The 16,182-nt window shown below is 40.7% G+C and overlaps 1 protein-coding gene across 3 annotated transcripts in view; it reads right to left on the bottom strand.

The window, feature by feature from the left end:
• CORIN (corin, serine peptidase) overlaps positions 1-16,182 on the bottom strand; it is a 281,826-nt gene that overhangs the window by 231,358 nt on the left and 34,286 nt on the right. For all 3 annotated transcript variants that reach the window (XM_045019311.1, XM_045019312.1, XM_045019313.1), the window contains exon 2: positions 11,823-11,967. In XM_045019311.1, coding sequence (XP_044875246.1) covers positions 11,823-11,967 — 145 coding nt within the window. The remainder of the gene's footprint in view (positions 1-11,822; positions 11,968-16,182) is intronic.

Genomic DNA, 16,182 nt, shown 5'->3' with positions numbered 1-16,182 from the left:
CTATTCAGGGCAATGGGCCATTAGGAAAAAACAATAGGCCTTAGGAGAAGCTTATCCCCCACCTGGGGAGCCTTCCTGAGAACGCCTACAGACCGCCTCTGAGTAATGGCTGCTATGAATCTACAAGGACATGTGATGAGACCACATGTCTCTGGACTCCGTCTTCAGATGTCAGTATTTTTCCACAGACTGGTCTGGAAACCAAGCTTTGGGAACAAAGGGTTCTCCCCACATGCAAAAGCTATATAAGGCAGGGAGTGACATCATCTGGTCTGTGTTCTTCACTCCTCACACAAGAAGAATCCTGAAAACACCTGAGGAACAAAGACTGAACTGGGGGAAGTGCTGGACCCAAGGTAAAGAGATTTTTAGCCTGTGAATGAAACACCTGGGAATTCCAAACTGTAAAGCAACTACAGCTTGCCCCTTAAGAATCTGCAGCCTGCTTGTATCATCTCTTAGGGTGAGACTTTGCTATTCATATCTGATCTATTTAGTATATCAAGCTTAGTTTGCATTTTTTGTTTATTTGCTAAGTAATCTGCTTTGATCTGTTTGCTATCACTTATAATCACTTAAAATCTTTTGTAGTTAATAAACGTGTTTTTGCTTTATCTAAACCAGTGCGTTGGAGTGAAGTGTGTGGGAATCATAACTCAGGGACAAAGTTTGTTACAAATTCCTCTCCACCTTGAGGGACGGAGCTTACGCTTTACAGTTTTTTAATGAGTTTATGCTGTACAGTTCCCTGTGCAGCAGGGCCGCCCAGAGGGGGGGGCAAAGGGGGCAATTTGCCCCGGGCCCCGGGCTCCGCAGGGGCCCCCAAGAGAACAGCTGAGGCTCCCGCCTCCGCCCCTCTCCTGGAGCCTCAGCGCATCAAGCGCCGAGTCTCCGCCGGGGCCCCTGAGCCCCGCCCCGCTCAGAGCCGCGTGGTCAGGGGGTGGGGTTGGGAGCTCCAGGCTGAGCTCTGCTCCCTCTGCTCGGCGTGGAGCTCCCAGCCCCGCCCCCTCACCACGCGGCTCTGAGCGGGACGGAGCTCAGGCCCCGCCGTCCACACGCTGCGGCTGTTCCGGCAAGGCGCTGAGACTCCGGGTGAGGAGGGAGCCGGGGGTAAGAGGCTGGGGCTGGGGCTGGGGCGGGGGCGGGGGGGAAGCGGGACCCGCCGCCGAAGCGCAGCCCGGTCTTCGGCGGCGGGGGGCCCCTTCCGTTCCGGGACCCGCTGCCGAAGTGCCCCAAGACCCGCGGCGGGGAACCCCCCGCCGAATTACCGCCAAAGACCGGGCTGCACTTCAGCGGCGGGTCCCCACCCTCTCTGCTACAAGTTCTGTGGCACAGCTCTTAGAGACACAGCACAGAATCTTACCCATAATGTGTGTAATATTTTAGAACGCAGGGGTAAAAAAAGCCATCTAAATTGCAGTATCAAAGTTCTATTATTTCCTGCAACTTTCTCCTGTCCCTGATTTTAAGGGAGATGTGGTTTGGAGAAATTTGCTGTATGTGTTTCACTGAGACACTTAAAATCTCCCAAATTTAGATCTTCTCAACAGTAGTAACCCCTTGCTTGAGCCTTCTGGTCAGGCTAGACAGGAGAATGAATGTGCACTGATGTCACAAACAGTGACAATACTAATACTAATAAAAATCTTAGCAGATCGTATTAGGCATGCTGAAAAATTACTTTCAAGCATTTGTAGCTTTATTTGAATATTGTTTCACAAAACCAAGCAAAAGCATTGACTCTCAATGGCTATGACCCTTCCATGTTTCAAGTTTCAAACTTATGCCACTTTTTGTTCTACCCTTTAAAAATTAAAAGTGGGTTCTTTTTTCTTCCACTGGAAAAATGTAATTTTTGTTTTCAATCTCCTATAATTAAAACAATAGCTAAGAGGGTTTTGTTCTTACTCTACCTCCTGTTTCTTCCACAGCTTCAACCTCCCCTGCCTGCCGCTGCCCCCTCCTTCATGTTCCCCTCCCTCAGCATGGAATACCAAGAATGCAAAATTTCAGCCCCAAAATTGAAAGTTTGAAAAACCTGTGAATACAAGAAAATGAGGGCATACATTATATAACACTGAAAATGCTAGGTACATTATAGATATATTGCCAGACAAGTCCCTGTCCCAAAGAGATTTTAGTTTAAACAATATACCACAACAATGTTTGAAAAAGATAAGATTTTTTTTAAACTGTTACTCAGTTGTCCCTATTATATTCCAATACAGCCTTATTTCACTCTTGGTTATAAACCAGAATTATACATATTTCCTATAATCTCTGGTGGCTTCAGTTTTTAAATCTTTTGTTGATTTCCCCTAACACTTGCACATTCAGCCAATGCTTTTCTCTTTCCTACATTAAAAATTTTACTTTTAGATTTCCCTTCCCTAGTGAGAGTAACTCCCACCCTCTAGCCTCCCATCGTCCTACTGGCTGCACCACATATCATAAGAACAGCCATACTGGGTCAGACCAAAGGTCCATCCAGCCCAGTATCCTGTACCCTACATTCATCCCCAGCACAGTGGCTTTTCCAAATCTACTATGTCCTCATTCAATTGCTGCAGACTTCTTAAAGCCCTGTAGAAGTCCTTAGACTAAAATAAACCTTTCAAAGAAGGTAGAAAGGGGGCAAAGAAGGGAAGCTAAGAGGCTGGTGTCAGAGCTATGGCTTTTGGGATATTACCTATGTACTTCCATACTTTCAAATCTTTGTGCAAATGCTAAATTTGACCTTAAATTTTAATTTCATAGGTTTCTAGCAGTTGCTTGTTTTTGGTTTGTATAACTCCCGTGTTGTTGTAAGGATTTTAATCCCTAAATTACTGGTACATACCCTCAAACTTTAATCTGATTTTAACAGAAATGTTTTTTTGTCTGGGAACAATGTTCCAGAAAGTCTAGCAGAACCAGTTAATTTCAAGGTTCATAAGAAAAAAGCACAATCCCAGATCTTCAAAAGTATTTAGGCGCCTAACTCCCACTGATTAGAGATCCCTTGAGGAGCTCAGCCATAGGGCTTTAAAACAATATTTTATATATCTCCAAGGTACTTAGAGCTGTGTTTCTGCAAGGTCTTAAACCAGAGGTGGGCAAACTATGGCCCACAGGCCACATCCGGCCCACGGGACCTTCCTGCCCGGCCCCTGAGCTCCTGCCCCGGGAGGCTACCCCCGGCCCCTCCCCTACTGTTCCCCCTCCCCTGCAGCCTGAGCTTGCCCTGCTGCTGGTGCAATGCTCTGGGCATTGGGGCTGTGAGCTCCTGGGGCAGCGCAGCTGCAGAGCGCGGCCTGACCCATGCTCTGTGCTGCGCAGTGTGGCTGGGAGAGTTGGATAGAGGGCAGGGGAGTTTGGGGTGGTGGCCAGGGGGCAGGAGTGTGGATAGGGGTTGGAGCAGTTAGAGGATGGGGAACAGGGGCGTTGAATGGAGGTAGGGGTCCCGGGGGGGCAGTCAGGAAGGAGAGAGGGGGTTGGATGGGGCATGGGGGTTCTGGGGGCAGTCAGGGGACAGGGAGAAGCGGTGGTTGGATGGGGAAGAGGTCCTGGGGGGGCAGTCAGGAAGGAGAGCAGGGGTTGGATGGAGAGTCTGGGGGCTGTCAGGGGACAGGGAGCAAGGGGGTGGATGTGGCAGGAGTCCCAGGGGGGTCATTGGGGGGTGAGAAGCGGGGGAGGCAGATGGGATAGGTCCAGGCCATGCCTGGCTGTTTGGGGAGGCACAGCCTCCCCTAAATGGCCCTCCATACAATTTTGGAAACTGGATGCAGCCATAGGCCAAAAAGTTTGCCTGCCCCCGTCTTAAACAATACACTACAACATGGATTATATAAAAAAGATACACTATGGATTTCATTCATTTACATACATGTGTGTTATATCAAAATACTCTGCAGACATGTGTGTGCATATGTCCATGTGCATATGGCCAAATAGTAAAGTTAATAAATGTATCTGTTTTGGATTTGCATCTCAAACTGCATTTGGAGATGACCAGATGATGGAAGCATACGGCATGCTGTCATTCGTTATGTTCAGTATAAAAATGAGAGATATGCGCCAAGCTCATTCAGTTCAGAGCAATACCATGCCAACAATTTTACTGATCATTTTCCAGTTGTTATTTGTTAGTGGAAAATTAATATTTTATTTAAAGATGTGCAACAGACAGTGATGAAATCTAAAAAAGATTCACATACTCTAAGCTAGAAGCCAAAAAAGAGGATTAAATGGCAATTTTGGCTGTGTGTAGTGAGCGTGACTTCTAGGCCATTGCTACAGCAGGAAAGGTCAGGCTAGCCTAAAAATGTGATCAAACAAAGCAAAGAGCCTAATGAAGAGTATGTAACAGATCAACCAGTTAGCGAGAGAACAAAATATTGGTTTATGATTCATTACAATAAATATTTTTAACCACTTAGCAACTATCTACTGGTACCTCCTCAGCAGTACCTATTGTAGGTACTGAAACTTATAGAGTTGGAGGTGGAAGGCAATTTGAATACAAGACTTTGATATTTTGACAATTTGTGGTGGGACAGTAGGTGTTGGTCAAACCTACCAGGATAGGCGAACCACTGGATATCACAGCTTATTCTAGCCCCTATCTCAACCAGGAACTGACCCAGCACTTGGCCTGAGCCCTTTGAAATGATTAGGTAACTGTAATGTTCTAAGTGCTTAATTTGGGATATACACTGAGATCACTCATAAACTAAAGCAATCGCAGAATGCAGTTTACTATGCAGAGATTCTTATCAGAAGCACATTACAATTGTCCATGACCTGCACACTTTGCAAACAGGCTTCTAGGGGGAATTCAAGGTGTTTGTTGCAAACCTGTAAAGCCCTAAATAGTTGCATATTTTACTGTATGTAAATAGAGCCCAAAGTACTCCTCTGAAGCCTCAGAGGTGGGGGAGGAGGGTTTTGTCTGGAAAAGAAAAAGCCTTTTCCCCTTTAAGGATTGCTGCATCCCCTCCCTTCCTCATGGGCTTGAGGAGAGGAGGAGGATGGCACTCTGTGGCTGATTGGTAGGACAGAAGAATGCAACATAAGCCTATTGATTCTCACATACTCAGTGGGGAGGTCTTATAAGCCCTTTTGCCCGGTCAAGGGTGCATTCTGTGCTAGGAAGAAAAGCTTCCCCCTCCTTCCCCTCTTGAAATTAGAGTAGGATCTAGTGTGGCAGCCTTGCTGTGGGTATTATGCTGATCACCTTTATGGGGCTAGGAAGGAATTTTGCCCTCACTGCCAAACTGGCCTGGGAGGGATAGGTTTTTTTACCTTCCTCACAGCAGTGCAAGGAGCCGGTGGGGTAGGTTCACTTGTAAAACTCATTTTGGCACAACTGGCACAACTTGGCAGGTGCCCAGTTCAGGTCATTCAGTAAGGGGTCTATTTCCCTGATCAACTGGAATTGGAAGTGGATTCGGAGAAGGTATCCCCTAAGAGAGTGGGAAATGAGGTAGGGCTCCGAATGTCTGGTACAGTGAGGCGACAACCCCATCTTCTCCGCCCTCTTATCCCTTGTACAAGGGGAGGGTGATGGGGAGCCTGAAATGGTTCTGGGACCAATTTATTGGGGTGGGGCGGATGATGGCAGCCATTCAGATTGCAAAAGGAGGGATGACCTGCACTGAATGAGTTATTGCCCAATAGTTCTCAGATGTATTGTTTAATAAAGCTGTGGCCTTGCTAAACCACATTTCTGGTATCTTGTCTTTCTCCCTTACCACAGGACCACAGGAGCAGGACAACATAGCATAGGTACCTATTGGGGCTTTTATAAACCTAAATAAATATAACACTGACCTAAAGCCACCACTGCATCTCAGAAATCAATCCGAAAGTCTGTAACCATGTTAATCAATCCCTTTGCACTGGCCACTGAGTGTTGCTTGACTGGCTCCCCAGGAACAAATACACGTTTGCTGAATCCACATCTCTGCCATCACATCATGTCTGCATGCACTCCAGCTTTCCACATTTTTTGTGTGGGGGAGGGGCAGAAGTCACTTGAGGATGGAGAAACAGTTCTGCATCGGATACAATGGTGCCATGTTCTGGCAATTTGATTGGGAACTGGGCTCAGAGCTACATGTATTGTTCCAAGCTTCCAGGGAATTCAGTGATGGGAAGTTCTTTAAAGGGAATTAGTACATGGAGTGGAGGCCTGCAGATTAGGACACATGGAGGCTGGTTCTGGACACTACCTTCTTGAAATGCTTCCCTGTCCTATTTGCATAGGGAGAGACAGATTCAAGAATAAGCAGGTAGATTTCTGGTCCAATGCCATATCCCTGCTGCACACTATCTCCCAGGATTGGTCACACTTTTGTGGTGAGGTTCCTAACTATGAACACCTGTTTTATAGCAAATCAGGCTCTGAGTATCAACAATGGCATTGCTGATGTTTTGTCTTGCTTCCAGAAGGTCAAGTTTTAAGCCTCTATGCCAGGAGCTACTGTGGATTCTAAGGTTGTGTTATATTTTGGAAACTTGAGGCCTGACAGCACTGAGACTAGGAGGAATATCAGTAGCCCTTAGGGCATGGTGAACATAAAATGTTGGGTCTCTAAGGTCTCATTATTCACGACTCAAGATGGTTTCCTTCAAAAAAGCATGTATTTTCTGTGGCCTTAATTCAGTTATAGCAAGCCATTCTACTATATCTGTGCAGCCAAAAAGTGTTTCATTTTGTACTAGTATGGCTAGCTTCCTCAAAAAATTTAGGGTTTTCATATTGTGCATGCTAGCCAAAAATTGTCAGTGACTGAGAATCCACCATGACTCTTGGTAAGTTATTCCAATAGTTAATTATTCTCACTGTTAAAAATGTATACCTTATTTCCAGCCTGTATTTGTCTAGCTTCAACTTCCAAGCACGGGCATACGGTATACCTTTTTCTGCTAGATTGAAGAACCCATTATTAAATATTTGTTCCCCATGTACATACTTATAGTCTGTAATCAAGTAACCCCTTTACCTTCTCTTTGTTAAGCTAAATAGATTGAGCTCCTTGATTCTATCACTGTAAGGCATGTTTTCTAATTCTTTAATCATTCTTGTGGCTCTACTCTGAACCCTCTCCAATTTATCAACTTCCTTCTTGAATTGTGACCACCAGAACTGGACACCGTATTCCAGCAGCAGTCGCAATAGTGCCAAACAAAGAGGTAAAATAACTGCTCCTCTTCCTACTCAGGATTCCCTTTGTTTATGGTAGAGGACCACATAGAAGTCAGTATATAAGAAGTAAAATGCTGTATCTACACAAAATTCCCCAGATCCTATTTCTTGGTCTTTTTTAATAACTGACTGACTTTCAATTATGGTCCAATGAATATCAAATAGTTTTGTTTTCCCTACAAGAGTTTGCTATTGCTAAGCAGCTGTGACTTAGTGTTATTGTGCCCCATCGGAAATCTTTTTTTATTTAATTCAGAAGTGACTCAATGTTGTTTTAAAAATTAGTATTCAAAAGTGAAGGATACTTAACTTCTCAAACCGAAAAGAGTGGTGAACGATGTTTTGTAGTCTTTGTTGGAATAGGTTTATTTTTACAGTTGGTAATATTTGCATAGGATGCAATTACTCAAGAAGTAAGGTAGCACTCAATGTGAGAAATGGTTATAGAACATGGCCCATAGATTATAAATGCAAGCTTACATTCAAGATGGTCTTCTTGCTTTACAGTTAACCTTTTCTAAGGAGCTATTCAAACCACGACATCAGTTATTATTTGTTTTTCTTGAAAATAATCCAAATTAAATCTACTTTAACTTATTGTATTTCTATCGACTGCTGCTTTTCTTTAAAAGGAAGACAACCCTGTAAGTTTAACACGTACCATATTTTAAAATGTATGCACAATTGTAAGTAAAATCTGTAATGTCCTAACAAAAAATAAAAAAATAAAAAAAAGGGGGGCATGCCTTTTATAACTATTAAACAAGAGTTAGTTTAGCGATTGCCACCTGACACACAGAAATCAGAGAGCTGTTCTAAACTGATCCCATTCATTTCATTTCTCATTTTTAGGACATCCAAATTTTCAGAATGTTTTCCCTTTCTGCCTCTTTTTCCCCGTCACATATCAGCAGACTATGTAGACTATGATGCACCATAATATGATTTCTTTGTAGCTTGTAACTCCAGACAAATTTAAACTGTATGAAGTGGCCTTAATGGATCATTTTACAAACCTCCGCACTCCCTCTAACAGCTAGCTCCCAACTATGCTTCAGTCAGGAGAGCAAGAAATTAGGGCCTAATCTCATCAGGTGCTGATTATTCTCAATGCCCATCAATATTAAGGGGAGTTGTAAGAGATTAGAACCTCATAAAATCCAGTCCTTTGTTTCTTTCAAAGTTTAATTATTTAGGCAGCCCACAACCAGCTTACAGCCCTTAAAAAAGGATTCCCAATCCCCACTCTTTTTCTCTCCTCTGTGATATGACCCAGTCACTTAGTAAGTAGGAGCCTCAGGTTTGTTCTGAAAGCCAAATTTCCTCAATAGCAGCTGACATCACTGCTTCCACTTCATATGAGAAGAACATTTGCTACAGAGCATCCTCCTGATAGGTTCACAAATGTGCCATTATTTCTGGCAAGTAAGGGATAGAAGAACAACTAGAATCAAGAAACATATGCATATAAAAGAATGCAAAAGCTTTGAGAGAAATATATTCCTTATTTCTGCAATGAGATTTTAAAATAAGTATGACTTTTGTGTATTGAGTTTAAAAGCCTGCTGTTATGTCTACTTTAACATAATTCTGCCAGATAGTCATATTAATTTGCACTTCCTTATTCATTATTTACATTGCCTTTTCTTCTCTGCATACAGATTAATAAAATTTCATGGCCCAACTTTTCAAGAGTGACTAGTGATTTGGGGTACCTTACTTTAGACTCCTTAAAAGGGCCTGATTTTCAGGGAGTGAATGCTCAGCATTTTCTGAAAATCAGCTCTTTAAAGTGTCTCAAGTAGGATACCTCATATCACTAGAATATAGCTGTACTGCCCCAGTTGCCTCATACTGGATTCCAGACTTATTTTACATCAGAACTAGGAAGATGAGAGCAGCCTATCCAGAAGTCTGCATTAGGATAAGGAGAAAGTCAGAAGGTTGATAGATGTATATTTAGCAGAGTGAATGGAAATATTTTATATCAGCTCAATATGATGTGTGCACATATGTGTGTGTACCTGCCTCATCTTATGAAAATAATTGAAAATAGCAGCAGTAATAGTCAGGGCCAGCTCCAAGGGTTTTGCCTCCCCAAGCAGCCAAAAAAAAAAAAAGCCACAATCGCGATCTGCGGCAATTCAGTGGGAGGTCCTTCGCTCCGAGCAAGAGCAAGGGACCCTCCGCCAAATTGCCGCCAAATACCTGGACCTGCCGCCCCTCTCAAGCACCTGCTTGCTAAGCTAGTGCCTGGAGCCGGCCCTGGTAATAGTAATTTTACAACAAGTTTTCAATAAGAAATGAAACACTTTGCCTGCAAACTGGAGCCAAAATGTTCCTAATTTTCTAATGGACGAGGTAACCAAAGTTAAGCAGAGAAAGTTAATTTGAGCAAAAGAATGTAAAGTTCCAAATAACACATGGGAATTCTCCATTCATGCTTCAAGCATCTATTATTCTTTCGAGGGCACCAAGGTGTAGTATGTGAGCACAGACTAATGAAGCTTAAAAAGATTTTGTCCTTTTCATTACAAAAAGGCTTTTTTTCATTCCTTAAAAACATAAATCTAGAACCAGTGAAAGATACCAGATTGACAGCACTGGAAACTGATCTGATCTGAATTTGAAAGAATGACCTGGATGTAGCCTATCTCCAAATGCCAGAGCAGATTACATTATTCTGACATCATACACACTTTAAGAATGCCCTTAGAATTACCCATTTATTTCTAGACAGCCTGGAAAATAAGTCTACTTGTGTCTTCAGTGTGCTTTAAACTAAAGCTGTTCTTATTGCTCTAGGAAAACAGAATAATAAATAATAATCAGAATAATCTGAAAGGATGCTGGAGACAGTTTTGCTGGTTTATAGATGTCCCAGACATTAGACCTGACCAATAACATTGGGTCTGATTCTCCTCGCACATATACTAGTTTTACACTAGTGTAATTTCACTGATTTTAGTGGTTTATGCAGGTTAAGTAAGATCAGAATCAGGCACTCTTTGCCTGGGCATTTTGCAGTACAATTTCAGTATGTATTATGTAGACACTTTCTTCTAAGGAACAGATTGAGTATGACACACAAACACACCTACCTTTTTTCATCTACTTTCTCATTTAATAGTGAAAATCTAAGGCAAAGGATATAAAGGATTCAGATGGAATGCTAAGCACCAGGAAATGAAGTGGGAGATATCACATTTCCTAATTGTCAGACTTACATTATCTTAATCCACTTCAGCCTATTCCCAGTTTAAAGATAGATACCAAGACTTAGTTGTCAATCACCACATTCATTAGTTTTTTATTCTGGCCACCCATTCTAAGTACAATGAAAAGACCAGACATTATGGGTCTTGTTGCAAATTATCCTCCACGGTCTGAAACGAATATAGAGATTCAATTTTACTTGAATTTGGCAGAGGCAGAGCTGTTAGCTAGATACATATTCATTTTTATTTCCAGACATCCTGTTTCAATTGTATGGTATTTCTTTAGATTGACTGATTTTTTTTAATTGGGAAAGAGCTGATAATTTTGTATATTTTACCATCTTTCTGCAACTGGCAAAAAATGCACATTCCTTAGTCTCCCTAAGAGAGGTAAAACACTGTTTCATGGATACATACTTCAAGTGAAAAAGGCAGGCAGTATCAGCCAGCACTAAAATAAGAGATAGTTACGCTGCTAAACCATTGAACGCATTTCAATATAAAAAATTTCTTTACTGGCAAAAAAAACCCCCCAAAGTACACAAGCAACTACAACCCTACAGTACTGTACGTAATAAAAGCAAAAAGTTATATAATGTGTTATCCGAACACTCTTCTTTCTCTCTCATCATAGGTATGATTTAATTGCAGGCATGTCAACTTTGTTGTGAAGGTAACAAAGAACTAGCTTTTTTTAAATCATTGCTCTCTAATAAATCATTAATTTGTTAATTCCATACCAAACATGCAGTTAATTAATGGATTGAATAACTAAAAAATTAAGTATATCTGCAAATCTATCTTCAATGAAATATGATTGTGGTTCTGAAAGTATATGTATTTAAAGTTAATAATAAAACACTTAGTTAATTTACAAGTAGCAATAACACTTTCTGAACAGGCTAAAAGATCTCCTCCCCTTCACCAATAAAATCTTTCTCCTGAAAATAGATATTAGGTTTATAAATTGGTGTGTGTAATGGTAAGGGAGCAATGTGTTGTGCCACTTTGAAATATTTAAATATATTTATTTCATACACACACATATATATATATATAAAAATTTATCATTAAGTGCTTGTAAGAGTGACTATTGAAAACAATATAATGTATGTCCAAGGCAGCAAGTATATCAAAAATTAATTTTCAGAGACTCAAAAATTATTTCCTCCTAATTACTTTTTAGGGTATTTTAAACATAAACAATCAAAATCAGGTATTCTCTGCAACTGAAGCAGCATAGCAGAACTGAAAAAAAAAGCATAATTTACTTACAGTTTTAAGTGGATGTTCTAAGACATTTGTTTACATTCTAGAAGTAGACTGGACTGTGAGCTTATAGTGCTTATTTGATCATCTTGTTAAAATACAACTATATTTCAGCTTGCTTCTCTTTAGTTAAGACTAGTACTCACCTACAAAGGTAAGAAGGAACACCAATAGGAGGATGAGAGCACAGATGCATGGAATCAGTATTAGTAGCAAAAATCGAAGGTATTTGGCAGAAGCCAGCTTCTGAGAGCAACCATCCCCCATATTATCTTCATCTGTTCCTAGGACCTGAAACACAGAAGAGTACAGTTTTATCATTCTGATGTAACTCGGTAACTCCAATGATATATTTCAAAACTAGTGTTATCTGATACACATAACAGCTGTACTGCAGAAATATATGCCATAAATATATTTAGGTCATGAATGAAAGGTAATATAAAAATTTTAATTGGCCTGTCAACAAATAAGCAGTACACGTAAGTTACATGTTTAGCTCATCCTTCAATGTGTCAGAATGTGTCCACCACCAGCATTTCAGAAACTTGTTTGCTGAACTTTTTAAATGGTTAGGCTGAGTGAAAGTCATTGCATTTTGAGAGGCATAAAATACATACGAAAATTTAAACAATAGGGGCTAAATTCTGCCCACCTTACCCAGAGGTGTAGAAAGTAGTCCTTTTAAAAACAATTATTAATGGCTGCATAACTGACTCCATCTTTTCAAGGATATATTATTAAGGAATCTATCAGTCTATTATAAATCCTGTTTTAAATAATAATACTCATCTCTTAAGCACCATGATGCTTTTTCATCTTCAACACACTTTACGAACTGTAACTTATTATTCCTCACAGCACACTCTGAAGTTGATAAATATTATTTCCACTTTACAAATGGGGACATGAAGGACTAGGGAGCATAAGTTGAATTTTCTGAACTCGGTGGAACTAGTCGATGTGCATAAAGTTAAACATGTGCAAAAGTCTTTGAAGGATCAAGTTTCAGAATGCATGATGTATACATAAAAAAGTCCTTATATGCCAGAATTGTATTCAGGCCTATTGTCACAAACAGATAGTTAAGGGTTAAGGTCTCTTTTACCTGTAAGGGTTAACAAGCTCAGTGAACCCGGCAAACACCTGACCAGAGGACCAATCAGCGGACAAGATACTTTAAAACCTCGGTGGAGGGAAGCCTTTGTTTGGGTTCTTTGTTTTGGGGGGTGTTCTCTCTTGGGATTAAGAGAGGCCTGACATACATCCAGGCTCTCCAAGCTTCCTGAAGTATTCTCTTCTATTCAGTATAGTGAGTATTAGAAAGGTGGATTAGTCTTTTAATTTGATTTCTGTATTTGCAAATGTATATTTTGCTGGTAGGGTTTTTACCTCTGTTTGCTGTATTTGTACTGATGCTAGCTCTCTAGTTTCATAAGCTGTATACCCTGTAAACATTTCCATCCTGATTTTACAAAGATAGTTTTTACTTTTCTTTCTTTCATTAAAAGCTTTTCTTTTTAATAACCTGATTGATTTTTTCCCCTTGTTTGAGACCTCAGGAGATTAGTTTGACTCACCAGGGACAGGTGGGGGGAAAGAGAGGAGGGGGGAAGGTGAATCCCTCTTTGTTTTACATTCAAGAAGTTTGAATCAAAGTAGTTTTCCCTGACGACCAAGGGAGGGAAAGTCTGGGAGGGGGAATGGTTTATTTCCCTTTGTGTTAAGATCCCAGGAGTTTGGATCTGGGTTCCCCCTGGGAAAGGTTTGGGGGAACAGAGAGTGTGCCAGACACTAAAATCTGGCTGGTGGCAGTGGTACCAGATCTAAGCTAGGATTTAAGCTTAGAAGGATCCATGCAGGTCCCCACCTTTTGGACGCTAAAGTTCAAAGTGGGGAACAAACCTATGACACCTATGCTTCAATCTACTAGAAAAATACTGTCCCTTTTAAACAGAAACAAAACAAAATTATGAACATATGTTTAATGGGAAGAGTGGATTTGTTGTCATTCAATTTTTGTAAAAGTATATACACAATCCCGGTTTTAAAAACATTTAAAAGTCTACATTGGTTTTTGCTTGAAAGACTCTAGGGTGAACAATATGCATTTGATAAGGTTACAGGATGGTGAAGTTATTAATTTCAGACTGCCATCTCCCCTAAAGCTGACTTGATATGATATGAGCAATTATCTATGTTCTTTGTCAAGAAAATCAGTCATACTGAAGTGTGTCCCTTTTGCACTAGATAGAGGGAGACAGTGTCAGGACACAAGAGTACAAATACACACCCATTACCATGACAGCATCTTACCCCAAACACATGGAAACCGACTCTGGGAAGCTGAAATCCATAACCTATGGCTGGGATCTTTGCCCACAATATAAATGCCAATGGTTAAGTGTTCTCCCACTGGTAGTTTCTGTTATAAATGCCTTTTGGCGGAGAACAGGATACCAGATTGTCTGACATAAACCGAAGTTTGACTGCTGCTTAAGAAACTGTTTCTTAACACAGAGGTCTTACTTATTTACCTCCTAGTCTTAGCCCTCCCTTTTATGGAGGTGGCTGAGAAGATTGTAGATGACAAGTATCTAGAATAGAATTCTTTGGCATCGTCCAATCTGTCCAGTCCTAGAATGGCACAAACAATACCAGGGTGCAAGATGGATGCGAGACAACTCTCCATCCAGATAACATAGGAGCTGCCATCTGTTTTTGATACTATTGATTATGAGTTGCAGTTGACCCAACTGTATGGACAGGAGGAAATGACCAGGATTTCATTACTGTGATTCCATTTATTTCTTTTGAACATCATTGGGTAATGTTACTCATCTGCATTGAGAACCCTCCAGTATGGGATCCAACACCGATTTCTTGTGTCACTATTTCTGTTCAATGTAAAGATAAAGAAACATTGAAAACCGATAAGGCAGCAGCAGAGCCTGAGCTATTAGCTGTAACTCATGATACTCAAATATGCATTGCTACCTCTTCTTATCACAAAAAAACCAGGAGTACTTGTGGCACCTTAAAGACTAACAAATTTATTTTAGCATGAGCTTTCGTGAGCTAAAGCTCACTTCTTCGGATGTTATTCAGTTATTCACAGTTATTCAGTCTCAGCACAGTTGCATTGTCTGGCTCAGGTTGCAGGTCAAGCTACAGATGATGAAGATATTGCTTTCATGACAAGGAGAGCATTTGAAGCTGTCACTTTGGGGCCAGGGTACTGCTAGCTTTTGATATGGTTTTCCCGAGTGAGTTGATAGGACTCCCAACTTAGAGGCCACAACAAACTGAATATGGAAACCAATGTTTCATCAGTTGTCAGGAGTACTTTTTTAACCCTCAAAATATTCAGAAGTTGCAATCTTATTTCTGGACTAAGACCAGAATTCAGGCTTTTGTTACCTCTCAGCTAAATTACTGCAATGCACTCTTTAGGTTGTAGCTACTGCACAGTATGCACAAGATTCTTCACCAATGAGAGTCCGTGAGCATGCTGCCTAACGTTCAGCAAGTGCACTTCAAAGTTAATCATTTCAGTTTTTCAGTCCCAGGCAAAGCCAACTGAAATCATCCTGGCTAATAAACATTGATGAACACCTATTCTCCATGAACGTATTTAGTTCTTTTTTGAACGCTGTTATAGTTCTGGCCTTCACAACATGATCCCCTGGCAAAGTGGAAATAGTATTCCAATAGTAATAAAGTCCTTCACTGCAGGCTATTCCAGGAGATAAAGGACTTTCCCCTTATAGCTGACAATGGTGGGAACTATTGCCCAATCACTAAAAAGAACTGGCAGTCAGTGTAAATGCTGACCCATGGCAGTACCAAATGCTTGGCTTAAGAATAATGGAGATATGATATCAGACATCATAACAAAGTTTTGTAGTCACATAAAGAACTGAGAAAACAACCAGCAGTGTAGGACCATTTCCTTGACTAATTTTCAATTTTCTTCCATGTGGGAGATTTAACATTGGTCCTACATGAGATCTTAATTCTTTATTCTGTGCTGTGTGGCATATAATTGAAAATATGAGACTAGAGTTGCAGCCACCATAGTACAGTCATGAAGAATCATGTAAGGAGAGATCTAAAACATGTTATGACATACCTGTCTCGCCAGTGCAGACAGTGAACTTCCAAAAGCCCTTCACCATGTGTTCCTCAATCTCTGTGAGAGACATTTTCCAGAGTGCTACTGACATAATTTATGTGAGCCATGCAAGAATCTGTGTACTAGAGATGTATCACAGGAATCAGAAATATTTAAAAGCGTGACCAGTAATGGTCAAAATGATTATAAAGAAGATTTTAAATGTTTTGGATTTAATAGTTTTTGTATCTATCTATAGTCAATACATATTTTAGATATTTTCTTTACTACAATTCAGTTGCTAAATGCAACCAAAATAAATCCTAACTATTTCACTGATAATCTACTTTCGCAAATGTAAATGTGATATTAAGGAATTATTAGATATAAAT

Source organism: Mauremys mutica, chromosome 5 (assembly GCF_020497125.1).
Source record: "Mauremys mutica isolate MM-2020 ecotype Southern chromosome 5, ASM2049712v1, whole genome shotgun sequence".
Lineage (NCBI taxonomy): Eukaryota > Metazoa > Chordata > Testudines > Geoemydidae > Mauremys > Mauremys mutica.
Note: the sequence above shows the minus strand (reverse complement) of the source record. Positions and strands in the feature narration are given on the sequence as shown.